A 27899-nucleotide genomic window follows, 5' to 3' on the forward strand; every position below is an offset into this window, starting at 1 on the left:
TTTATCGCAACATCTTATCATGCCCCAGTGTAATATTCACAGGTGTGGAAGCCACCTGCTGTTTTGACAGTTATCACAATGGGCAACTTTGCGTTACCTGAGCCCATTTCAAAGTGAGGGTGATCTGTATAAAATCCAAAGTTAGCTGAGGCCGCTTCTCCTTCTTTACTTTCACAGAGAAAGTAGCCGATTCATTTTCTTTGTTGATTCGCATCTCTGACCTAGACATATGAAGCACAGGTTCCCTGCCCCATCGGATGTGGCTTTCCCAAAGGTGCTTTTTAAAGAGGCAATCTTTTCTTGAAGACGTTTTGCTTCTCATCCAAGAAGCTTTTTCAGTTCCGACTGAATTGGCAGGGAATGGAAGAGTTTATATTCCTGCAATCATCTGGTCATTAGCACTCTCTCTGAGAGTCATTCGGGCCTCACTTGGAGGTTTATCTGTGCCCTCAGGGTCACCTGAATACAGGTAGTTCTCGACTTACGACCACAATGGAGCCCAACATTTCTGTTGCTAAGTGAAACAGAACGTTCAGTGAATTTTGCCCTATTTTACCACCTTTCTTGCCACAGCGGTTAAGTGAATCACTGCAATTGTTAAGTTGGCAACACGGTTGTTAAGTGAATCTGGCTTTTCCCCATCGACTTTGCTTGCTGGAAGGTCGCAAAAGGGAATCACATCACCCCAAGGACACTTGCGACGGTCATAAATATGAATCAGCTGCTAAGCTTCCAAATTTTGATCACATGATCATAGGGGAAATGTTGCAATGGTCGTAAATGTGAGTCATAAGTCGCTCTTTTCAGTGCCGTGCTAATTTTGAATGGTCACTAAATGGACTGTTCGTAAATCGAGGATTACCTGTATTGCAAAGAGGTGTGGAACTTTCTTGGGACTGCTGAAAGGACTGTGTTGTAAACAGGAGTTAGGTGAGTGTCGTTGAGAAAGGGCTGGTCAATTTTGACCCAGATGGCCTCTTCGACCCCTCTTTCTAACCAGCAGTCCTCTCTGTCCAAAATGTGGACTTTGCTGTCTTCAAAAGAGCGGCCTTTGTTTTCTAAATGCAGATGGACTGCTGAATTTAAATTGAACTGAAAAAAACACCTTTGGGATAACCAAGAGCCTTGGTAGTACAGTGGTCTAAAGCACCCTGTTATTAAGACCAGCTGCCCGCAATTACTGCAGGTTCGAATCTCGCCAAGGCTCAAGGTTGACTCAGCCTTCCATCCTTTCTAAGGTAGGTAAATTGAGGACCCAGATTGTGGGGGCAATAAGATGACTTTGTATAAAAATATACAAAAGAATGAAGGCTATTGCTTAGCGCATTGTAAGCCGCCCTGAGTCTCCGGAGAAGGGCGGCATATAAATCAAATTAAAAAAAAAAAAAAAACCACGACCGAGAATCTCTGATTCTGGCTGAGAACATTTCTGGAAGGTTTTGATTCATCATATAATGGCCATAAATTACAGATTCCTGATAAGAAAGCAGCGTCCTATTTTCCTTGGGGAAGTTTCACACTATAGGAAATCTAATTTTATCGTATGCCCCCCCCCCCCCCCCCGGTTAGGTACTTAGAGCATTAACGCTTTCCCTATATTTGAGGCATCAGGAAATGATTATTCAGTTCTTAACCTGGAAGGCAGATAAGAGGAAGTGGAATGAAAATGAGCAAATGATTTTAATCTGTGGAAACTTTATTTTGCAGGAGATTATCCTGCGCTTAATTTCTGTTTCATTCTTCATTGTTCTATCAGCCCATTGTAATTTTAAACCCTTTTACCGGCGGTATCACCTTGAAAAGGATATACAGGTAGTCCTTGACTTACGACAACAATTGAGCCCAAAATTTCTGTTGGTAAGTGAAATATTTGTTAAGTGAGTTTTGTCCCATTTTACAACGTTTCTTACCACAGTTTAGAATGGAATAATATTTTTTTTTTAGAATAATAACTTTACTGTCACTTTGAATGAGCACTAATCGGCATACATTAAAGTGAAATTTCGTTGCCTACAGCTCATCTGTAATATTCACTACATAATATAACAGAATAAATACATACATACATACATACATACATACATACATACATACATACAGATAAATACAGAATTATGCATATACCCATGAAACTTCTTTAGTTTTGATGAATGGCAGGGAATGGAAGGATTTATATTCCTTGGGGTCATTAGCACTCGCTCTGAGAGTCATTGGGGCCAGTTGGAGGTTTATCTGTGCCCTCAGGGTCACCTCGACTTACGACCACAATGGAGCCCAACATTTCTGTTGCTAAGTGAAACAGAACGTTCAGTGAATTTTGCCCTATTTTACCACCTTTCTTGCCACAGTTGTTAAGTGAATCACTGCAATTGTTAAGTTGGCAACACGGTTGTTAAGTGAATCTGGCTTCCCCATCGACTTTGCTTGTCAGAAGGTCGCAAAAGGTGATCACATGATCCCATATCATAAATGAATCAATTGCCAAGCAATCACATGACCATGGGGGGGTCATATGTGTTGCAATGGTCATAAGCGTGAAAAACGATCATACGTTACTTTTTTTCCAGAGCCGTTGTAACTTTGAACACTCACTAAACAAACTGTTGTAAGTCAAGGACTTACCTGTAATGGAGGTGCCACTTCCTGTTCAACCCAGATCTCCAGCTTGGATGCTTTTTTTTTTTAAAAAAAGGGTTTTATTTATACAAATTTCTTTGAGGTAGGCGGCCTGGCGTTGCTTAATTTCTAATAAATGTAGCATAGGTCCATTGTAAGTTTGAACCGTTTGTTAAGTGACTGGTCATTAAGCAAGGACTATCTATATTGATTTTGCTCAGCAATGAAACATGGAAATTGTATTATTTTCCAATCCTCTTCCACAAGAAATGTGCATTATTTCATTATTTAGGCGGTAGAAAGCCCTATAGGCCTCAGAGTGGTGAATTATTTACCGCTGTGTGATTTGTCAGTAAAAACAGCTAAGAGGTAACAGTAAGTTCACAGAATTTCTAATGCGGCCAGCACAGAGAAAAGCCTCTTATGGAAAACATTGCAAGATGGAAAATCAAAGGCTATTTTAAAACAGTGCAATTTATCTAATACGAACGCTGCTATTTATTTCCTCTTATCCAAACACTTTTATTTTTTAAAATCTTTTTATGGATTGCCAAGCTTATAAGCTTGGGGCTGCTCCTTTAAAAAAAAAAAAAAAAAAAATGTACTGTAGAAGTAGTTTGAGTTCACCTAGGCCAGGAGTGGGCAAATGTGGCCCTTTTATGACCTGTGGACTTCAACTCCCAGAATTCCTAAGCTATCTTGGCTGTCTCAGGTATCCTGGGAGTTGAAGTCCACAGGTTGTAAAAGGGCCACAGTTGCCCACCCCTAACCTAGGCCAGTAATGGCTAACCTTTTTCGGACTGAGTGTCCAAAGTGCACATACAAATATGCGCATGTGTGCTCAAATCCCCAAAATGCAATGCGTGCACGGCCCACCCCCCCGCATGCACCCTGCCCCCTGTGCGGCCCCCCTCATGTGCACCACGCCCACACATGCATGCGCAGCCCCCTGCATATACTCCGCCCCTCGTGTATGTGCAGCAGAGACCCGAAGACCAGCTGGCCAGCGGGAGGTGCGTACGCAGCAGAGCTGAACTGGGGCAATGGCTTGCGTGCCCACAGAAAGGGCACTGCGTGCCACCTCTGACATCATGGACCTAGGCCAAGGGTGTCAAACTCAAGCCTCGCGGATCCGGCCCGCAGGTTTCTTAGATTTGGCAATCCTGGAAACAGTGAAGGACTGTCCCGCGGATTACAGGTAGTCCTCGTCTTACAACAGTTTGCTTAGTGACCGTTCAAAGGTACAACGGCACTGAGAAAAAAATGTGATTTATGACCGTTTTTCACACTTAAGACCTTTGTCGTATCTTCATGATCACATGATCAAAATTCAGATGCTTGGCAACTGGTTCATACTTACGACCTTTGCTGTGTCCCAAGGTCATGTGACCTCCTTTTGCGACCACCTGACAAGCAAACTCAATGGGGGAAGCCAGGTTCACTTGACAACCGTGTTGCTCACTTAACAACTGCAGTGATTCACTTAGCAACAGTGGCAAGAAAGGTCGTAAAATGGGGCAAAATTCACTTGACTCAGGTCTCACTTAACAACAAAAATGTTGGGCTCAATTGTGGTCGTACCTCGTACGTCGAGGACTACCTGAATAAAAAAAACATGTCCATCAAGTTGGATTTGACGGTTGGTGGTGACTTCATGGACTCGACCATCGTTGTCTTCACAACAGATGGAAGTTGCTTGCTAGTGCAGGTAATTCTTGACTTAACAACTTCGATACTTCGAAGTATCAATGGTGCTGAAAAAAATAATGCATGACCATTTTTTACACTTGCAACGGTTGTAGCGTCCCCATTGTCACATGATCAGAATTCAGACTCTAGGCAACAGACTCATGTTTATGATAGTTGCAGTGTCCCTGGGTCCCTTTTGCGATCTTCTGACGAGCAAAGTCAATGGGGAAGCCAGATTGATTTAACATATTTAACAAAAGCACATTCCAGACATATCTCTCTCAAGGCTGTCTCCCAGGGTTATCCACAGCGGCCAGTGGGGAGTGATCTCTACAACCTGCAAAATTGCTCTGTTGGCAAATGTGACTGATGACATACCCTGGGGGAAGGGGGAAACAGGGTCAAGTCTCTGCCGTCAATTACATGGGGTCAGAATTGGCTTCACTTGAAACCATGAAGCTCCTAATAAATAACTGGATTTCGTCTGAAGCTTGGCTCAAGGCTCATGATTTAATTAGGGCATTACTAACTTAACAACTGCCGTGATTCACTTAACAGCTGTGGCGAGAAAGGTCGTAAAACGGGGCAAAACTCACTTAAGAGCAGACTTCCTTAGCAATGGAAATTTTGGGGTCAGTTTTACGTTTGTAGGTTGAGGACTAGCAGTGCAGTGAAATATCTCTTTCTTTCTCTGTAGCTATCCATTCTGATATTTCTCATTCTTAATTCTGACTTTTATCAGTCGCCATTTCATTAAAAATTTCAGGAAAAATCTGGGTGGCTATTGATCAATGAACATTATTTTGACTAGTTTGGAAAACATGCACTTCTATCATTATAAGAGCGATGTAGCCAAGTTATACATCTTTATTTGCAAAGTATGTGGACTAAGCAATATTTATTCTAAATTTCCATTTTTGTATTGTCTGGAAGCTGTTAAAATTGTAATTAGTCTTGCCGTTAAGCAAACACTTGGTTGAAACCAGTATTTATCATAGCAGCTGAAATGATATTGTTTTGGCAGGACAGATACTTCTTCCAACTTTTGTGCAGTTACTTACTGGATTCACACACTGAGCTAAGCCACAATGTCGTTTCTTTGGTTTTGTTTTAGCAAATTAGATGGATTTATTATTAAGGTTTGAAAACCGTTGTGTTTTTTTTTTACCATAATGCATAATCTCAGCTCCTGGGGAGAAAAGCCATGGCAAATCTAGACAGCATACTAAAAAGCAGAGACATCACCCTGCCAACAAAATTGCATATAGTCAAGGCTATGGTTTTCCCAGTTGCAATGTATGGCTGTGAAAATGGGACCATAAGGAAGGCTGAGTGTCAAAAAATGGAGGCCTTTGAACTCTGGTGCTGGAGAAGACTCCTGCGAGTCCCTTGGACTGCAAGGCGATCCAACCGGTCAGTCCTAGAGGAGAGCAACCCTGACTGCTCTTTAGAAGGCCAGATCCTGAAGGTGAAACTCAAATACTTTGGCTACCTAATGAGAAGGAAGGACTCACTGGAGAAGAGCCTGATGCTGGGAAAGATTGAGAGCAAAAGAAGAAGGGGACGGCAGAGAACGAGGTGGCTGGATGGAGTCAATGAAGCAATCGGCGTGAGCTTAAATGGACTCTGGAGGATGGTAGAGGACAGGAAGGCCTGGAGGAACGTTGTCCATGGGGTCGCGATGGGTCGGACACGACTTCGCAACAAACAACAACAACAATAATAAGTTTCTTTTGTTGGATCCATAGATTTTCCATTGGGTTAAGATCTGGGCTATTCCCAGGCCATTCCAGCAGTGGAATAGGATTCTCTTGAAACTCCCCCCCAAAAAGTAGTGTTATTAGCCATCAAACCTCAAAAATACACTTTTCCCAAAAGGTTTCCACAATTTTGGCCACTACTGTAATATCCATGCCTCAAAGGTCATAAAATCGGGTGTTGCTCGCTTAACAACTGCCTTGCTTCGTCCCAGAAATTCTGGTCGTAAGTCGAGGACTACCTGTCTTTATTAGCGGATGACTAAACCCCATATTAAAAACATTTGATGCCTATTCAGCAGAGTTGAAAATGTACAGGCAGCACAGTTAAATTTTAGAAGCCAGAAAAAAGTGATTGTGTAATGTTTTTAAATGGTCAGAGGGCAAAATGACACTTCCTGAGGCAAATAAAAACAGGAATTTGGGCCCAGCGCTGAACAAATGTCTGTTTCTGATATAATTGTAAGTTCATGCACGTGTACCGATAAGATTATTCATTTTTTTCTGAGGGAGGAAGCCGGAGTGGGTTTAAGTGTTTAATCATTTTTCCTATACAGGTAATCCTCGATTTACAACTACAATTGAGCCCCCAAATTTATGTCGTTAAATGTGAGACATTTGCCCCATTTTACAACCTTTCTTGCCACAGTTGTTAAGTGAATCATCGCAGTTAATTAGTTAGTAACACTGTTGTTAAGTGAATCTGCCTTCCCCATTGACGTTGCTTGTCAAAAGGCCTCAAAAGGGGATCATATGACCTCGGGACACAGCAACGGTCATAAGTATGAGTCAGTTGCCAAGCCTCTGAACTTTTGATCACATGACCCTGGGGAATGCTACAAAGGTCGTAAGTGTCAAAAATGGTCATAAGTCTCTTTTTTTTCCGGTGCCGTTGTAAATTTGAACGGTCACTAAGCAACCTTCGTAAGTCGGGGGCTGCCTGTACTAAGGAAGAAACTCTTCCCACAAGTCGTTTTGGCTACTTAATTGAGTTTGAATTAGGATCCCAGAAAGGAAAAAAATGGATTATCCCAGTAATTTTAATGTATAAATGCCTCCAGAAGTTGTGAATGCTCCAACACTGGAAGTTTTTAAGAAGATGTTGGATAGCCATTTGTCTGAAGTGGTGTAAGGTTTCCTGCCTAAGCAGGGGGTTGGACTAGAAGACCTCCAAGATCCCTTCCAACTCTTCTCTTCTCTTCTCTTCTCTTCTCTTCTCTTCTCTTCTCTTCTCTTCTCTTCTCTTCTCTTCTCTTCTCTTCTCTTCTCTTCTCTTCTCTTCTCTCCTCTCCTCTCCTCTCCTCTCCTCTCCTCTCCTCTCCCCTCCCCTCCCCTCCCCTCCCCTCCCCCTCCCCCTCCCCCTCCCTTCCCTTCTCCCCTCTCCTTTCCCCTCCCCTCCTCCATTCCATTCTCAATAGATTCTCTCTCCTCTCCTCTCCTCTCCTCTGCCCTCCCCTTCCCTTCCCTTCCCTTCCCTATATTCTATTCTATTCTATTCTATTCTATTCTATTCTATTCTATTCTATTCTATTCTATTCTATTCTATTCTATTCTATTCTATTCTATTCCATTCCATTCCATTCCATTCCATATTTTCTACTCCACTCCACTCCATTCTATTCCATATTTTCTATTCTACTCTACTCTACTCTACTCTACTCTACTCTACTCTACTCTATTCTGTAAATGGTTCTTAGATGATTCACCATCACTAAGATGGTGAATTATGGGTAATTTATATATTCCTGTCTTTTTGGCCATTTTCATTTCGATTGAACCAGTCTAGTATAAGATAGTCCATAGGTGGGTCATATTCATTTCGTGGTGCTGTACAGGTAGTTTTATGACAATAGCTGGGACCAGAAAATTATAGGTAGTCCTTGACTTACAACAGTTTGTTTAGTGACCGTTCGAAGCTACAGTGGCATTGAAAAAAGTGACTTATGACTGTTTCTCACACTTACGACCATTGCCGCATCCCCATGATCAAAACTCAGACGCTCGGCAACCGACTCATATTTATGACGGTTGCAATGTCCCGAGGTCATGGGATTCCCCCCCCCCTTTTGTGAAATTCTGACCAGCAAGAGTCAACCGGGAAGCCAGATTCACTCAACAACCATGTTACTAACTGAACGACTGCAGTATTCACTGGAGAACACAAGAAGTTGTAAAATGGGGGAAAATAAATTAAAAGAAACGTCTTATTTTTTATTTATTTTATTTTATAGTTGGATTTATATACCGCCCTACTCTCGAAGGTCTCACGTATCAACAGAAATTTTGGGCTCAGTTAGGGTTGTAAGTCGAGGACTGCCTGCAGTTTAAATCAAGGGGTCTCCAACCTTGGCAATTTTAAGACTTGTGGACTTCAACTTCCAGAATTCCTCAGCCAGCAAAGCTGGCTGAGGAATTCTGGGAATTGAAGTCCACAAGTCTTAAAATTGCCAAGGTTGGAGATCTCTGGTTAAATGATGCGGTTTTTTACAGAATTATTTTTTTGCCGTGGTCATTAAATGAGACATCATGGGAGCATGATTAGCAACTTCCTCTCCTCTACATTGACTTTGCTTCTCGGGAGCCAGTTGGGAAGGTTTCGAATAGCGACGGTGTGATTCCGGGATATTGCAATCATCATAAATACGTGCTGTTTGCAGGTGTGATTATCAGGTGATCATAGGGATGCTGCAACGGTTGTAAGTATGAGGACCGGCTGTAAGGTACAGGCAGTCCTCGACTTATAACAGTTCATTTAGTGACCGTTCAAAGGTACAACGGCCCTGAAAAATGTTATTTACGACCGTTTTTCACACTTACGACTTTTGCAGCATCCCCTTGTTCATGTGATCAAAATTCAGATGCTTAATAACTGATTCACACTTACGACCATTGCAGTGTATCGTGATCCCGTTTTGCGACCTTCTGACAAGCAAAGCCAATGGGGAAAGCCGGATTCACTTAACGGCCTTATCAACTTCAGTGATTCCTTTTAACAACGGTGGCATGAAAAGTGATAAAATGGGGCGGAACCCACTGAACACACGTCTCATTTAAGAACAGAATTTTTGGGCTCAATTGTGGTCGTAAGTCGAGGATTGCCTGTACTGTTGTTGTTTTTTTAGTGCTGTCATAATTTTGAATGGTCGCTAATTGAATGGTCCTAAGTCGAGAACTACAAGCACAGGTTGTCCTCGACTTGCAACAGTTCATTTAGTGGACTGTTCAAAGTCACAGCAGCATTGACATAAGTGACTAACGACCGTTTTTCACAGTTACGACCGCTGCAGCGTCTCCATGGTCATGTGATCAATATTTGGACGCCTGGCAACTGACTCATATTTATGACCGTTCCAGTGTCTCAGGGTCTGACAAGCAAAGTCAATGGGGAAGCCAGATTTATTTATTTATTTATTTGATTTGATTTGATTTCTATACCGCCCTACTCCTGAAGGACTCAGGGCGGTGCACAGCCAAACAATAAAACACATACATACAAAATTTAAAAGTAGAATAAAATCAAATTAAATAATTTTGGCCCCGACAAATTTAAAACCCCAAACTTTTAAAACCAATTTAAAATTGAATGTATAAAATACTAAAAGATATTTGAAAATTAAAAATCTTTTATAAAAGAGGGAGAAAATTAGGCCAGGCCCGCCTGGTGAAATAATAAGGTCTTTAAAGCGCGGCGGAAGGTGCGCAGATCCGGGATCCTCCGTATCTCTGGGGGGAGCTCGTTCCAGATAGTAGGTGCCCCCACAGAGAAGGCTCTCCCCCTGGGGTCCGCCAGTCGGCATTGTTTGGCTGACGGCACCCGGAGGAGCCCCTCTCTATGGGAGCGTACCGGCCGGTGGGAGGCTATTGGTGGTAGTAGGCGGTCCCGCAAGTACCCAGGTCCTAAGCCATGGAGCGCTTTAAAGGTGGTAACCAAATTCACTTAACAACCATGTTACTAACTTAACAACTTCAATGATTCACTTAACAACTGTGACAAGAAAGGTCATAAAATTCACTTAATCAATTTTTCCCTTTGCAACAGAAACTTTGGTCTCAATTGTGGTCGTACATTAAGGACTACCTATAATGAACATGGTGCTGTGTATATCTGTGGTATCATTTGTGCACCAATGGCTTCTTTTAGCAGAGAGATAATTATACCAGAAAATATTCTTTTTCTTTTATATTGAGGCCTCCAATAATTCTTTAGAAAGTAGTTTTGGAAACTGGTACAGGAGTGGCCAAAATTGCGGAAACCTTTTGGGAAAAGTGTATTTTCTAAAAACTAGCTAATAACACCACTTTTTTTTGGAGTAGAACCATAAAATGATATATCAATGGAAAAATAATTTAATCAAGAATGTAATGCAATCGCTTTTATGAAGGATTTGCTATTAGAATAGCAGTTACAGTATAAAGAAGAAAAGTGAAACACGTAGAAAAAACGGTATAGACAAAAATTATCACCATAGAAAAATCGAGATATACAAAAATTATCACTGTGTCAGTTAATACTTAGTTGGGTAGCCTTTAGCATGAATGACGGCCTTATGACGTCTTCCCATGGAGTGAACCAAGTCTTTTAGTTCTGCAGCTGTCATAATGTGAAACCAAGATTGAATGATGGCTTCTATTAACTGGGTTTTATTGCTGGGTCGCTTCTGACTAACAAGTTTCTTTAGTCGGCTCCTTAGATTTTCCATTGGGTGAAGGTCTGGGCTATTCCCAGGCCATTCCAGCAGTGGAATAGGATTATCTTGAAACTCCCAAAAAAAAAAAGTGGTGTTATTAGCCATTAAACCTCAAAAATACACTTTCCCCAAAAGTTTCCACAATTTTGCCCACTATTGTATATAAACATCTTAAAAAGTTGTATCCCATAAACAAGGCAGGTTACAAATTCGCCTTAAATCTCCTCCTTAAAAGTAATTTAAAACTTAATACACTTAATTATTTTTTTTTTTATTTTTTTTTTGACTCGGTTAAAAAAAAAATCGTTCTTTCCGGTCTCTTTAATGCTCTGTGTTACTGTGCAATACCGTAATTAAAAATACTTGTAAGACTTTCAACCTTAGATAATTCCAGTGTGTTTCCCGTATAGCAACCTCCCTTCTCTGTCGTTCGTTTCCTTACCTTGATTTTTCCCCCCCCCTCTCAAGTCTTTTCTTTGTATCATGGCTTCCATGACATTTTTTTTCCCTTTCTTTTCCCTTTTTTTGCTGTTTGCAAAGACTCTTGGGAGGATTTGACAGATTTGGTGGAGCAATTGCGCGATGATACAGAAGGTGCGTGCCACACCAACATGTGCTCTTCTTCACATTCCATTTGCCATAGCTTTTGTCGTCTTTTGAGCTGGGTCACACGCTGCTTTCCAGGGCTTGTCACTGGAGGGTCCATGCACATCTGCACCCATCTTGTTCTGCGTTTTCCCCGGTTAAAAACACGCATTTTCTCTTGATGTAGTCCGTGTCCATTGCATTCTTAATATGCACCCATACCTCCATTTATTTATTTCATTTCTCGGCTACTGTCGGTCACCATCGGAAGGAGCACATCCTTCATTTCCATTTAACAATAAATTTTAATAACCTTTAACAATAAATAAATAGAAATAAAATCCGTTCTGTACGTTGACGCTACATACTGTTTAATTAATTTAATTTAATTAATTCAATTTATATGCCGCCCCTCTCCGAAGATTCAGGGCGGCTCTAAAGGTTCTCCTCTAAAGGTTAATATATGCAGGTAGTTCTCGACTTACGACCACAATTTGATAAGTGAGTTTTGTCCCATTTTACGACCTTTCTTGCCATGGTTGTTAAGTGAACCACTGCAGCTGTTAAGTTAGCAACACGGTTGTTAAGTGAATCTGGCTTCCCTTTTGTTAGAAGGTCGCCAAAGAGGATCACATGACGCCGGGACACGGCAACCGTTGCCAACTGTCCAAATTTTGATCCCATGTTCATGGGGAATGTTGCAATGTCCGTAAGTGTGAAAAACGGTCATAAGTCACTTATTTCAGTGCTGTTATAACTTAGAACGGTCATAAAATGAATGGTTGTAAGTTGAGGTCTGCCTGCATACCAGAACTTCAGAAGCTGAATTCTCTATTTTACTTCGCTAGAAATATACAGATAGTTCTTGATTTACAATCATCCATTTGGAGACCGTTCGAAGCGCTGGGAAAAAGTGACTTACGACCAGTTCTCGCACTTATGACTGTTGCAAGATCGCCACAGTCCTGTGATCAAAATCCAGGAACTTGACATCTGGCATGTACTTAGGATCGCTTGGGAAGCCAGATTCACTTAATAACTCCGGTGATTTGCGTAACAATTGTGACCAAAAGGGTCATAAAATCGGGCTTGCCTCCCTTAACAACCACATCGATTAAGAACGGAAATTCTGATGCCAGTTGTGCTCGTAAGTTGAGGACTGTAACCTGTTCTCCAAAAAGAAAGTAGATCAGTCCCTAAACATCCAGAACCAAATCCTTAAAAACAGTGTTAAATATATAAATAACGGATACAGCCCATGCACCTGTCAACAGATAATAAAACAGCTTTCTAAATCTGATCATATCTGGACTGGAGCAAATAAATCTTTTAAGTCTTCAAAAAAATCCACCAGAAAAGAATCCCGGAATATTTTCTGAGAGGGTATGTCAGCGGTACATTTATTTAAGGTTCAAGGATTCATTAAATGGTATATGTCGTAAACCTTTTGCCACCTTATTTATATCCTTCATTCTTGACTGTTTTCTCTTTCATTATACGAAAGGTGTTAAAATCCTTTGACAGATGTTTGCTGCCTCACCCATGCACTTGTTTGCTTAGTTTCTTCTGTTCATTTCTTGCAGCAGATGAAATGTTTACTGCCACACCCATAAATAATAAATAAAGAGTTGGAAGGGACCTTGGAGGTCTTCTAGTCCAACCTCCTGCTTAAGCAGGAGACCCTATCCGGTTTCAGATAAATGGCTGTCCAGTCAGTTAAACATGGCTACCTCCAACTCGTATCTCAAGATTTTTGCCTTCGTCCTGTCCTTTTGGCGCATGACTTCAACCTATTTGGTGTATGTACTGAGTGCATATAGACAATTGTGAATATTCAGGATTGCTATAAGGAGAACGGCTGTAAGGGGGGAAAAAGAGTAAGAGCCTTGATAGTGCAGTGGTTTAGTGCACCCTGTTATTAACACAGCTGCCTGCAATTACTGCAGGGTTCGAATCTCGCCAAGGCTCAAGGTTGACTCAGCCTTCCATCCTTTCTAAGGTAGGTAAATTGAGGACCCAGTTGTGGGGGCAATAAGCTGACTTTGTATAAAATATACAAAAGTATGAAGGCTATTGCTGAGCACATTGTAAGCCGCCCTGAGTCTTCGGAGAAGGGCGGCATATAAATCAAATTAAAAAAAAAAAAAACCAGCGACATTTAAGAAACGTACAGGAAGTTATATTAGACATTCAGAGAAATGATTGCTTTTATAAGTGAATGAGGAAAAAACTGAGTGTGTTATCTGGCATTCCTAGGCTGCATTAACCGACGGATAGAATCAAGATCGTGTGAAGGCTTAAAACCACTTTATAACGCCTTGATAAGACCACATTTGGAATATTGCATCCAATTCTGGTCACCATGATATAAAAAAAGACGTTGAGATTCTAGAAAAGTGTGCAGAGAAGAACAATAAAGATGATTAGGAGACTGGAGGCTAAAACCAGGGGTGAAATGCTACCCGTTTGGGCCGGTTCGCCCGAACCAGTAGTAAAAAATGCTACCGGTTCCCCGAACTGGTAGTAAAAAAATGCTTTAAAAAGTTTTTTTAAAAAAAGTTCCAACGATCATGCATCGCATAGCTGATCTTTGGAACTTTTTTTTTTTTTTTACTTTTAAAGCATTTTTTTACTACCAGTTCTCCAGAATCGGTAGTTAAAAATGCTTTAAAAAGTAAAAAACAAAAGTTCCAATGATCGTGCGGCACAGCTGATTGTTGCACAGCTGATCTTCTGAACTTTTCTTTTTACTTTTTAAGCATCTTTTAAACTACCGGTTCCCTCCCCCCCTATTCTTCTACTTACCTTTGCAGACTCAGAAAAGGCTTCTTAGCGCCTGTGGTGCGCATGCACACAAAGCATGAGTTATGCACGCAAAGCACGCATGCGCACGCAAAGCAAACCGGTAGCAGACTTCAGAGCATTTCACCCCTGGCTAAAACATACAAAGAACGGTTGCCAAGAATTGGGTATAGTACTAGCTAGTTAACTTTGAGGGGAAGTCTATAATGCTAGGAAAGGTGGAAGGAAAAAGAAGAGGTTAATGAAAAGAAGGACTAGGGGTGACATGATAGCAGTGTTTATTTTTTATTTTTTATTTTTTTTATTTCAAATTTATATACCGCCCTTCTCCCTGAGGACTCAGGGCGGTGTACAGCCAGATAAAAACATATAATACAAACATTAAAAACAATTAAAAGAAATATCTCGTGTTTGGCCCCAAATTTAAAAAGACAAAACCAATTAAAATTATTAAAAGAATTTGTTAAGCCAGCCCGGCTTGCTGAAATAAGAAAGTTTTAAGGGCACGGCGGAAGGCACCGAGGTCTTGGATTCTCCTTATCTCTGGGGGCAGCTGATTCCAGAGGGTAGGTGCCCCCACAGAGAAAGCCCTCCCCCTGGAGGGTCACCAGCCTACATTGTTTGGCTGATGGCACCCCGAGGAGGCCCTCTCTGTGGGAGCATACGGGTCGATGGGAGGTCGTCGGTGGCAGCAGGTGGTCTCGAAGGTAACTAGGTCCTATGCCATGGAGCGCTTTAAAGGTGGTAACCAACACCTTGAAGCGCACCCGGAAGACCACTGGGAGCCAGTGCAGCTCACGTAGGAGCGGTGTTATGTGGGAGCGCCATGCAGCTCCCGTAACTACCTGTGCGGCCGCATTCTGGACCAGGTGGAGCCTCCGGGTGCTCTTCAAGGGGAGCCCCATATAGAGAGCGTTACAGTAGTGTTCCCATATCTAAGGGGCTGCCACAAAGAAGAGGGAGTCAAGCTATTCTCCAAAGCACCTGAGGGTAGGACAACAAGCAATGGCTGGAGACTAATCAAGGAGAGAAGCAACCTAGAACTAAGGAGAAATTTCCTGACAGCGAGAACAATTAATCAGCGGAACAACTTCACTCCAGAAATTGTGGGTGCTCCAACACTGGAGGTTTTTAAGAAGAGATTGGACAACCATCTGTCTAAAATGGTATATGGTCTCCAGGTGGTAGGACTGGAAGACCTCCAAGGTCTCTTCCAGCTCTTTTATTCTGTTAAACCTGCCCAGCAGAAAAAGCTTCTCTCCAATAACCAGTTTGCTGTTTTTTTAGCTGGCACCCACCTTCAGCTAAAACAGCCTGGTTTAGAAGACTTCCAAAGTCCGTTCCAACTCTGTTCTTCGTTTTGTAACTTGCAGTGCTTACTCACCCTGTGTACGTACCAATGGTGGTTAGCAAGATCACAGTTAAGCTTCACAAACTGTTGGCATCTTATAATAATACATGGAATAATCAAGTAACTAACCCTTAGCCAGCTCCTGCCAAAGCAGTAGGCTCAAATGTGATTGGCTGATTTGTGGTTGCATGTGTGATGTAAACGCAGCCTGTGTGTGATATGCCACAATTCATTGTGGAAAGGATGTAAACAAATGAAACAGCATCTGGTTGCAGTTGGGGAATTTTTTGTGCCGCACAATTCTAGGCAAGGAAACAGAAATGGATAAGAGTCTTGACGTTACAACAGAAAACTGTAAGCTTTCGGGTTTCGTGGATTTATAGTTTGGAATGCAGTAGAGTAGCTTTTGTGCATTTCCTCATTTCCCATGTTTACACCGGATAGGTCTGGCTTCAAAAGATAATTCGTTATCCGTGATACACTAAAGCTTTCTCTAACACCTTCTAATTTAATTGCGACATGTGACAAGTATGTTGTCCCACTGGGATGATCGAAATACAAAAAATGTGAAAAAATGGACATGATTTTACTTCTATTTCAGCATTTCATCTGTTACTAAATTTGAGACTATGTTGTTGTGGCCCACCAGCCGCCAACAGAGCTGGCAGCAGATTTGGACAGTGAGGAGGTTGGGGAGGAACGTGGGCCAGTCCTGGAGTCTGGGGAAGGCTCGGATGAGGGCTCTGAGTCGGAGGCAGAGTGGAGGCCAAGGCCATCTGGTAGTTCTTTGCTGCCTCCGGAGTGTCCGGAGTCTGACATCAACGAGGGAGAAGAACAGCTTGAGCCTGTTACCAGTGTGCGCATGCGCAGAGCTGCCAGGAGACAGGAACAATTAAGGAAACAGGGTTGACTTGGGAGTAAGGCTTGGAGATGATTGGCCCCTCCCATAAGACATAAAAGAGAAGCGAATGAGATGTGAGCTTTTGCAGGAAACAATTAGTTCATCGGGCCGATTCAAGATTTGAAACTTCTGTTTGTGACTCTGTGCCAAGTTTGGCCTTGCCCTGCACCTGGAAATTAGCTCTTTGGCAGCGTTCCACATGAGATAGGTGGGTGTTGATAACCTTCCTCTGAAAGACTGTTTATCAAGCCTTGCGGACTGTAAATGAAAATAATTTACAGCCGTATGAATGAAAGAGGTTTGCCGGGATTAAGTTTGTGCTGTTTAATTTCTAAGGAAGCTTATGTCAAAACATATGTATTTGCCAAGATGTGACTAGTTCTAGTTTAAGAGACAGTAATAGATTTGGACGTCCTAAAAGTGCTTTTTGCAAAAGGCAACTGGACTTTCTTGGGGGTTTCCACACACACCCCCCACTTTGAAAACATTTCCCTTCTCATGCAAGTTAGAACCGAAGAAGTTCCTTGGTTGAGAAACGAAACATTTTCAAAGGGGAAAAAAAAAAAGCAAGAGAGACCAGTTGCTTTTTGGAAAAGCTCCTTTTTGGAACAAGCAAGGCCTGGATATATGGGAATCTCCATAGACATCATGGATTTGGAATTCTTTGGAAGGTACGGGAGCAAAAATAAAGCCTCCGTCCAGTGGTGAAATCTAAAATTTGTTACTACCGGTTCTGTGGGTGTGGCTTGGTGGGGAGGGGGGTAATGTGACTGGGTGGGTATGGCCAACTTCTTTTTTTTTACTTTTAAAACCATTTTTTCTACAACCTCTTCGGCTGAAGAGGTAAAAAAATGCTTTTAAAAGCCTCTGACCATCAGGCAACTCAGCTGGGATCGTCAGAGCCTTTTAAAAGCATTTTTTCTACAACCTCTTTGGCTGTTTTGTAGATAGGCTGTCCCAATCTTTCTCAATGGGCACCAAATATCTTATTTGGGGGAGGGAGATTGAGTCTGCTTTCTGTCGTTTAAGAAAAACATGTTTCTTCACTTTTTTTTTTTTTTTAAATTATTTATTTCTTTACAACAAAATATTTACTCACACACAGATCGTGACGGGAGCTTTACAGAATATATTAACTTCAGTCAAGATATACAAATAAAAAATAAAATCTACACTAACCTTATCCTTTTTTTATTCTATTATTCAACCAAGTATACCATTGGTCCCAGCATTGAAAATATACGTTTCTCCACTTCTCATTTAGGAAAATATAATATTCTGCCTTTTTTAAAAAAATATCCCTCAAAATATTTCATTCTTCTAGGAGAGGGGAGTGCTAACTTTCTACAGGATTAGTAAAAAAAATTATCTGTATTCTTTTGGAAACAAACTCATTTCCTTAGAAGCAGTTCCTGGATTTGTCTTCATACCAGTTTTCTGGGGAGGGAAGAATTCTGTTTAGTGAGGAAATATTTCATTGATTCGCCTATTTATTCTACAGATCTTTAAACTCAAATTCTGGGGCCTTCTGTTTTGTCATGCAAGTCAGCTTTAAAACTTTTAAAAGAACTGTGCAATGCCCCATGCCCACTTCCACATGGCTGTGGGCGAATCGATAGAAACCCACCACTGGCTGGCTGGGGAATTTGGGGGCATTGAAGTTCACAATTGCCAATCTTGGATGCTGTGTTGTCTACAGAGATTCTGCCAACACAACCTGCTCCGAGTATAAAGCAAGCGTTATGCAGCTTGATTAAATCTCCTTTTGATTTGTGCTTGATTTGCAATGCAAATAATCATTCTTAGAGGAAGAAGAATTTATTGAATTAGGCAACCACGTTCCTTCAGTTTCGGTGTTTCCATTACAGAATTGTCAATATCAGTCCCTTGTTTTAATTGCAACCCACATTGTCTTGGTAAATAGGTTTGCAAATTAGGATTAGCGGGAGACTTAATAATAATAATGTTTAGTGGGGTTGTGCAGCGGTAAAGATTGAAGAGCCAAAAGATGATTCAGACCATGTTTAACAAACAGCATGTTTCTATTGAAGTGTTTCTCAAACTTGGTAATTTTAAAATGTACGGATTTCAACTCCCAGAATTAAGATGTGCAGATTTCAACTCCCGGAATTAAGTCCCAAAGATGCTTTTTTTTTTTTTTTTCAAGAGGCAACTGGACTTTTTGGTTTTTCTTTCTTCAGAGCTGAAGAAGCTTCTTGGATGAGAAGCAAAACGCCTTCAAAGAAAAAAACCAGAAAGTCCAGTTGCCTCTTGAAAGAAAAGCACCTTTGGAATCCACCAGGACCTGGATGACTGAGAATCTCCATAGACTCGCAGAATTAAGATGTGTGGACTTCAACTCCCAGAATTCCACAGCCAGCAAGGGTTGTATTTACAAAGGTTGCAGGGTCCTGGATTCTGGAATTGCCATTCACAATTTTCTTAGGGAACGTCTGATAAGTAAAGCCAGTGGGAGAAGCCAGATTCGCTTAACGACCATGTGATCCACTTAACAACTGCAGTGATTGCCTTAACAACCATGGCAAAAAGGTCGTAAAACGGGATGGGACTCACTTAACAGCTGCCTAGCTTAGCAATGGAAAATTTTGGGCTCCATTGTGGTCGTAAGTCGAGGACTATCAGTATATATAGTATGTCTTCTACCACCTGGGTGGAAATTTGGAGGACTTGGTCAAATTCAGTTTTTTGGGAAGCCTGCCTTAAAGTTTTGCCTGTTTTCTGCAAGGATTATTTTTAACTTTCACCATTCTTGAACTATTTCTTGGTAGATATGACCATTGTCATTCTTAATGATAAGGTAAAGGTAAAGGTTCCCCCGCATATATGTGTTAGTCGTTCCTGACTCTAGGGGGCGGTGCTCATCCCCGTTTCAAAGCCGAAGAGCCAGCGCTGTCCAAAGACGTCTCCGTGGTCATGTGGCCGGCATGACTAAACACCAAAGGCGCACGGAACGCTGTTACTTTCCCATCAAAGGTGGTCCCTATTTTTCTACTTGCATTTTGTACATGCTTTCAAACTGCTAGGTTGGCAGAAGCTGGGACAAGTAACAGGAGCTCACTCCGTTACACAGTGCTAGGGATTCGAACCGCTGAACTGCCGACCTTTCGATCAACAAGCTCAGCATCTTAGCCACTGAGCCACTGTGGTTTTTTATATTTTTTTATATTATTTTTTATATTAATGATAACAATACAATAAATACTCCGTATTTTTCGGAGTATAAGACATACCGGAGTATAAGACACACCTTAGTTTTTGGGGAGGAAAATAAGAAAAAAGCTGATTGGTGGGTGGATGGCTTCCTGGAATACCCCCACTCAGCTGTTTCCAGAGGTGAATTTTAGCAACAGGTTCATCGGCTGTGAGCCCTTGCCTTGCTTTTTTTTTCTGCCTCTGTAAATTCTGAAACCTGGTTTCAGAAAAAACTTTTTTTTCTGCCTCTGAAAGCCTCCAAAACAGAGCTTCAAAAAAAAAGAGCTTTTTTTTCTGAAGCTTCTTTAAGAGGCTTTTTTCAGCTTCTGAAATCTCCATTTGCGAAGCTGGGCGGGACTACATTCGGAGTATAAGACGCACCCAGATTTTCACCCTCTTTTTTGGGAGGGGGGGAAAGGTCCTTATACTCTGAAAAATACAGTATACAATATTCTTTATATTAATGTTCCATCAAGTCAGTCCCAATGCTTTAGCGATCACATTAGATAGACTTTTTCTACTATGATCTGGCCTAACCTGCTCCTTTAGCTCTTACAGCTGTTATCTCTGTGTTTTCTTAAGTGTTTTTTCAGTCGTCTGAAATTACGATCTTATTAAATCGTGTATGTATGTTCTCTTGCAGATCCCAACTATGTCATGGCCAATGAACGCATGAATCTGATGAATATGGCAAAATTAAGCATAAAGGGCTTGATCGAATCCGCTCTAAATCTTGGGAGAACCTTGGACTCCGACTATGCACCTCTTCAGCAGTTCTTTGTAGTCATGGAGCACTGTCTTAAACATGGCTTAAAAGGTGGGTGTAGATTGACAGAAGATCTCCTCTAGGGATTGTATCCACATTCTTAAACCGGAATAAACTAGTAGATAGGGCAGTATGCTTTGTTTTCTAAGACTTTTTCGTAGGTAAAATACTGATTAACACAGAGAGTCTCCAAACTTGGCAACTTTCAGACTTTTGGACTTCAACCCCCAGAATTCCTCAGCCAGCTATGCAAGAATACAAAATGCACAGGTACAGTATATGTGGTACCTCGCTCAATAGAAGCAACTGTGAGAGGGATCTTGGAGTCCTAGTGGACAACCATTTAGATATGAGCCAGCCGTGTGCAGCAGCTGCCAAAAAAGCCAACACAGTTTTAGGCAGCATTAACAGGGGGATAGAATCAAGATCATGGGAATTGTTAATACCACTTTGTAATGCCTTGGTAAGGCCACACTTGGAATACTGCATCCAGTTTTGGTCGCCAGGATGTAAAAAAAGATGTTGAGACTCTTGAAAGAGTGCAGAGAAGAGCAACAAAGATGATTAGGGGACTGGAGGCTAAAACATTTAAAATGGTTGCAGGAACTGGGTGGGTATGTCTAATTTAATGAAAAGAAGGACTAGAGAAGACATGATAGCAGTGTTCCAATATCTCAGGGGCTGCCACAAAGAAGAGGGAGTCAAACTATTCTCCAAAGCACCTGAGGGCAGGACAAGAAGCAATGGGTGGAAACTAATCAAGGAGAGAAGCAACTTAGAACTAAGGAGAAATTTCCTGACAAAACAATTAATCAGTGGAACAACTTGCCTCCAGAAGTTGTGAATGCTCCAACCCTGGAAGTTTTTAAGAAGAGGTTGGATAACCATTTGTCTGAAGTGGTGTAGGGTTTCCTGCCTAAGCAGGGGGTTGGACTAGAAGACCTCCAAGGTCCCTTCCAACAATGTTATTCTATTCTATTCTAATTCTGGGAGCCAAAGTCCGCAAGTCTTATAAAGTTGCCAAATTTGGAGACTCCTGACTTAAAGGGATAGTCCATTTTCATCATTAAAGTCCATAAGTGTTTATATTTTTTCATTTCTTGGTAGTGGGCAGTTTTCCCACACATATAGTAGACCTCATTTCCAGATTTTCTCTGAATACATCTTCATATCCAAACATCCAGAACTTAATTCAATGGTCTACCCCAGTAGGATAAGAATCATAAGCCTACAAAATCAATGTATTGATTTATGGAATCAACTGAAACATTTAATGTATACTTTCAAACGGAACAAGGCGGGAACATCGTTAAATGAATGGGGGAAGAACCGAACTTTTAAATCAATTTTGGATTAAGATACAGTATTGAGAGTTTTTGAAACGTAGTGTTTGAATTTCTAACTCAATGCCACTGTTCCAAATGACTTTGAAATGCCAGTTCTGATATTAGAAACAAACAAACAAACAAAAAATGTTTTCGTTTAGCCAAGAAGACTTTTCTGGGTCAAAATAAGTCATTTTGGGGACCTCTGGAATTGGTAGAGAAGTTTGTTCCTGAAGCTGGAGAAATCACAGCAAGCGTTAAAGATCTGCCAGGGCTAAAGTAAGTGTTCGCTTCTTCTATTCTTTCCATAAGATGCTGGTCAGTTTTTTCTCAAAAATTCTGTAAAGCAGCAACACTATTCATTAAAGACTCATTCGGGAGTCCATAAAATCTCCATTTTGGAATGGAATGCAATGGAGTGGAGTGGAGTGGAATGGAATGGAATGGAATGGAATAGAATGGAATAGAATAGAATAGAATAGAATAGAATAGAATAGAATAGAATAGAATAGAATAGAATAGAATAGAATAGAATAGAATAGGAGTAGAGTAGAGTAGAGTAGAGTAGAGTAGAGTAGAGTAGAGTAGAGTAGAGTAGAGTAGAGTAGAGTAGAAGAATAGAAGAGTGGAGTGGAGAGTGGAGTGGAGTGGAATGGAATGGAATGGAATGGAATAGTAGTAGAGCAGAGCAGAGTAGAAGAATAGAAGAGTGGAGTGGAATGGAATGGAATGGAATAGGGAGTAGAGTAGAGTACAGTAGAGTACAGTAGAGTAGAGTAGAGTAGAAGAATAGAAGAGTGGAGTGGAGAGTGGAGTGGAATGGAATGGAATGGAATGGAATGGAATGGAATAGAATAATAGAATAGAATGGAATAGAATAATAGAATAGAATAGAATAGAATAGGAGTAGAGTAGAGTAGAGTAGAGTAGAGTAGAGTAGAAGAATAGAAGAGTGGAGTGGAGAGTGGAGTGGAGTGGAATGGAATGGAATGGAATGGAATAGGAGTAGAGCAGAGCAGAGTAGAAGAATAGAAGAGTGGAGTGGAATGGAATGGAATGGAATAGGGAGTAGAGTAGAGTACAGTAGAGTACAGTAGAGTACAGTAGAGTAGAGTAGAAGAATAGAAGAGTGGAGTGGAGAGGAGTGGAGTGGAATGGAATGGAATGGAATGGAATGGAATGGAATGGAATGGAATGGAATAGAATAGAATAGAATAGAATAGAATAGAATAGAATAGAATAGAATAGAATAGAATAGAATAGAATAGAATAGAATAGAATAGAATAGAATAGAATAGAATAGAATAGAATTCTTTATGGACCAAGTGTGATTGGACACCCAAGGAATTTGTCTTGGTGATATACTCTCAGTGAAAAAGCACTTTTGGATATTCATCTACTTGCATTTGCATGCTTTCAAACTGCTAAATTGGCAGAAGCTAGGTCAAGTAATGGGAGCTCAATCCATCCTGCAGTACTTAGGTCTCAAACTGCCAGCCTTCCAGTCGACAAGCCTAGCGTCTTAACCACACAGCCACTGCTAACTGATTCTTAATCAAGTTATAACAGTACAATTGGAAAAACGCTTCAAATAAAGTTTACATTCAAGTCCGTTTTTCACCCTGTGTATTGGGACACCGCTCCGCTCTTCTCGGCCACCACAACCCCTCTTGTATTTAGGTTAGTCTAATTGGGGGAGTTTTTCTAATTGGGAGGGACGCAGTGGCTCAGTGGCTAAAACGCTGAGCTTGTCGATCGAAAGATCGGCAGTTCAGCGGTTCGAATCCCTAGTGCCACTTAACGGGGTTAGCTCCCCTTACTTGTCCCAACTTCTGCCAACCTAGCAGTTCGAAAGCACGTAAAAAATGCCAGTAGAAAAATAGGGACCACCTTTGGTGGGAAAGGAACAGTGTTCCGTGCGCCTTTGGGGTTGAGTCATGTCGGCCATATGACCACGGAGACGTCTTCGGACAGCGCTGGCTCTTCAGCTTTGAAACGGAGATGAGCACCACCCCCTAGAGTCGGGAGCGACTAGCACATACGTGTGAGAGGAACCTTTACCTTTAGTTTAATTGGAGCGGGGGGAAATAGTCACCCACTTTTATTGTTTTATTTTGTGTGCAGAATTTGGCATTTAGATGACCTGCCACCTTATGTGTAACAACATGTATCATTTATCTTTGGGACGTGGTAGGACTCCTGTGGGAAGGGGAAGAGCCTGGCTGCGCCTGGCGTTGATGCAGAAGAAACTTTCAGAGTACATGAAAGCCTTGATAAACAGAAGGGAAATTCTCAGGTGAGAACCCGGCTCATTCTTGAATGGAAATCCTCCTGTGTGACATAAATCAGATGCTGTCTTTAAGCAGTCTTTTTTTTATTATTATTATTTATTTTTATATGCCTCCCTTCTCCGGAGACTCAGGGCGGCTTACAGTGTGTTAAGCAATAGCCTTCTTACTTTTGTATATTTTATACAAAGTCAGCTTATTGCCCCCACAAACTGGGTCCTCATTTTACCCACCTTAGAAAGGATGGAAGGCTGAGTCGATCTTGAGCCTGGTGAGAATTGAACTCGCAGTAATTGCAGGCAGCTGGATGTTAAATGCTGCCTTAGTAGGAGGCATTAGCCTCCTACGCCACTCAGGCTCCTTTTTATACCACATATTGTTACTTTCACTGGTCTAAGATTTTTAAAAGGAGGAAATTTAAAAATGTCCCTTTTGGGGACTTGTTAGAATACATCATTTTATTTATTTTTTTATTTTTATCATACTTATATGCCACCCTTCTCCTGAAGGACTCAGGGCGGCTCACAACAATAAAACAACAAAACAGTAAAATGAATACTAAAATAATCCAATTAAAATCCCCAAATGGTTAAAATTAAAACTTCCAACAGATCAGGAGATTTGTTGAAAAAGCCACATCTTCAGGTCACCGCGGAAAGAGCGGAGGTTGGGGACCGTCCAGAGCCCAGTGGGTAACTCGTTCCAGAGGGTCGGTGCGGCCACAGAGAACGCCCTCATCCTGGGTGCCAACAGGCGACATTGTCTAGCTGATGGCACCCGGAGGAGGGCGGTCCTATGTGAGCGCACTGGGCGGTGGGAGGCCGGTAGGAGCTCATGGTGGTCATGTCAGGAGCAAGCAACCATAGCCTTTCATAAGTAACCAAAGCCAGTAGCTTTATTGTTTACTACCTACCGTATTTTTCGGACTATAAAACGCACTGGAGTATAAGACGCACCTTAGTTTTTGGGAAGGAAAATAAGAAAAAAGCTGATTGGTGGGTGGATCGGCCTCCTGGAATACCCCCAATCAGCTGTTCCCAGAGGTGAATTTTAGCAACAGTTTTGTTGGTTGTGAGCTCTGCGCCTTGCTTTTTTATTCAGCCTCTGAAACCTCACTTTAAGAGGCTTTTTTCAGCTTCTGAAACCTCTGTTTCAGAGGCTGGGCAGGGCTACATTCGGTGTATAAGACGCACCCAAATTTTCACCCTCTTTTAGGGTGGGAAAGGACGCGCCTTATACTCCGAAAAATACAGTATGTTACAAGAATCTTCCTACACAGCTTGCCTTTCCCTGGGAACGGCCAGATAAGCTTACCCTCTATTCTGGAGGGTGTCAAGCTTATGCCGTTTGCAACCATGCAATGATTCTAAGCTTGGCCCTCACTTGACTCCTCCTTCCAGCCTAACTGGCAGTTGCCAGGTAAGATGTTACCTTAACAGCTCTTTGGTCCTTGGTTAGGACTTGAACTGTTAAGTTTTTACCAGTCCCAGATTATGAATCAAATTGAAGATTAAACCTTAAATAATAATAATAATAATAACAACAACAACATGTAACAGTGATACCCATTGTCACTGGGGCACTTGGTACCATGTCCAAGAATTTTATAAGATACACGAACAAATTGCAGCTTCCTGCAATAACACTAGCGGAACTGCAAAAAACTGCACTACTCGGAACATTGTACATCTTAAGAAGGTATTTGGTTGATACCTAGGATGCTGGCAGCAACCTGTATCAACCATTAGCACCAGTCAATGGTATTTGTGATGCATTTTTGAATGTTCAGTTAACTGAGTTTCATGTTTAATGAATAAAAGAGATAATAATAATGTAACCATCTATATTTCAATATGTTTTGCAGTGAATTTTATGAAGCAAATGCCCTCATGATGGAGGAAGAGGGTGCTATAATCGCTGGACTTTTAGTGGGCCTCAATGTCATTGATGCAAATTTTTGCATGAAGGGAGAAGACTTGGATTCTCAGGTGCCGGATCTTGTGTTTACATATAAGTGGGGAGTTACTGTAGCGTGTAGATAACAAATAGCCTTCTTGCCGTTGGGCTATTGAATGCTGAGCGTGTGTCAGGGAAATGCACAGCAGATGTTTAGGTAAAAGTCAGAGACACTAACAGAAACTTGTAGTCTTTGTCATCATCCAGAAAGAACAAACACAAGATAGTCAAGAACACAGGAACATCGTGAGGTAAATTAAACAGTACAGGTAGTCCTCGACTTACAACCATAATTAAGCCGAAAATTTGTATTGTTAAGGGAAACACTTATTAAGTGAGTTTTGCCCCAATTCAACGACCTTTCTTGCCACAGTTGTTAAATGAATCACTGCAGTTGATAAGTTAGTAACCCCGGTTGTTAAGCTAATCCGGCTTCCCCCATTGACTTTGCTTGTCGCAGAACGTGATCACATGACCTTGGGACGCAGTGATGGTCATAAGTATGAACCAGTCGCCAAGCGTCTGAATTTGGATCACATGATCGTGGGTATGCTGCAAAGGTCATAACTGTGAAAAATGGTCGTAAGGCACATTTTTTTCAGTGCCGTTGTAACTTTGAACGGTCACTAAGCGAACTGTTGTAAGTTGAGGACTACCTGCATACAAGAACACACAGTTGTCATGTGAAGAGAAAAAGACGGGAAAAGATGGGAAGAGAAAAAGACGGGGGGAAAGGGAAACGCCCCCTTTCTGCTTACAGCAACCAATGATAGCATAGATTGCCTCATGCATGAATCAACACGCCCTAACCCAGTAATGGCGAATCTATGGCACGCGTGCTCGAAGTGGCACGCAGTGCCATGTCGCCTGGCACACACAACATTGCCCGTTCCTCTTCCGGGTTTCTTGCGTGCATGCGCACACGATCAGCTGGCCTTTGTGCGTGTGGCAGTGCCAGAAACCGGAAGAGCTGGTCTTCCATTTTCCGGTATGAGGATGTGCGCCGCCCAGCTGATCTGCGCGTGCATATGCGTGGCAATAACCGGAAGACTTGCTGGGAAACCGGAAGTACCTTATCTGGCATGCGCATGCTCCTTGGGCAGCTCCTCTTCATGGTCGCGGCCCTGACAAGGGTGCATGCGCAAAGTGCTCCCTTTTCGGCACTTGGTTCGCCATCATTGCTCTAACCGATCAATGACAACTGTGTGTTCTGGCCTATTGTACACTTTACTGTCCCGGCTACTACATTTAGTATCCTAATAGCATGCCAAGTCAAATGTGACTTTACTAAGTGGGCAGGGAATTCTGGGAAATGAAGTCTAAGGTGTTAAGGATGAGAAATACTGCTCTGTTACAAGGAAGAGAACCTTGGCAGGTGGGACTGAGGAGAAATTTTTGAGTCCAGAACGGGAAGCAACTGAGGCAGATACCCCCCTAATTGACTGAACTATAGCTAGTCCTCAGCTTACAACAATTTCATTTAGTGACCATTGAAAGTTACAACAGCACTGAAAAAAGTGACTTACAACCGGTTTTCACATTTAGTCACGTGGCCACATGATCGAAATTCAAATATTGGGCAATATTTACGCCGGTTGCAGCTTCCCCGGGGGGGTCACGTGATTTCCCTTTTTTGTGACCTTCTCATGAGCAAAGTCAATGGGGAAGCCAGATTCACTTTTAATAACCGTGTTTAAACACTGAAGTGATTTGCTTAATAACTGTGGAAAGAAAGGTCACAAAATGGGGCGACATTCATTTAACAGCTGTCTCGCTTAGCAGCGGAAATGTTGTGCTCCCCTGTGGTCGTAATTCGAGGATTACCTGCATAAAGAGGAGGACTTGGACAGTTTTTGTTCTGTCCCCCTTCCTCACACAGGCAAACGTAATACCAAGCACGCCTGCCAATATTTTATTAGGTAAACAGATTAGAATTCTTGGCAGACCAAGGTTTTGGCCGCA

At 41.8% G+C, this 27899-nt stretch overlaps 1 protein-coding gene across 6 annotated transcripts in view; it reads left to right on the forward strand.

Moving 5' to 3' along the window:
* Nucleotides 1–27899, forward strand: part of RUFY3 (RUN and FYVE domain containing 3) — an 80435-nt gene that overhangs the window by 15335 nt on the left and 37201 nt on the right. For all 6 annotated transcript variants that reach the window (XM_070949035.1, XM_070949036.1, XM_070949038.1 and 3 more), the window contains 4 exons: nucleotides 20246–20419; nucleotides 21855–21972; nucleotides 23888–23989; nucleotides 25846–25969. In XM_070949035.1, coding sequence (XP_070805136.1) covers nucleotides 20246–20419; nucleotides 21855–21972; nucleotides 23888–23989; nucleotides 25846–25969 — 518 coding nt within the window. The remainder of the gene's footprint in view (nucleotides 1–20245; nucleotides 20420–21854; nucleotides 21973–23887; nucleotides 23990–25845; nucleotides 25970–27899) is intronic.

Source organism: Pituophis catenifer, unplaced genomic scaffold (genome assembly GCF_029215685.1).
Source record: "Pituophis catenifer annectens isolate HBS135680 unplaced genomic scaffold, rPitCat1.0.hap2 SCAF_8, whole genome shotgun sequence".
In the NCBI taxonomy this organism is placed as follows: domain Eukaryota; kingdom Metazoa; phylum Chordata; class Lepidosauria; order Squamata; family Colubridae; genus Pituophis; species Pituophis catenifer.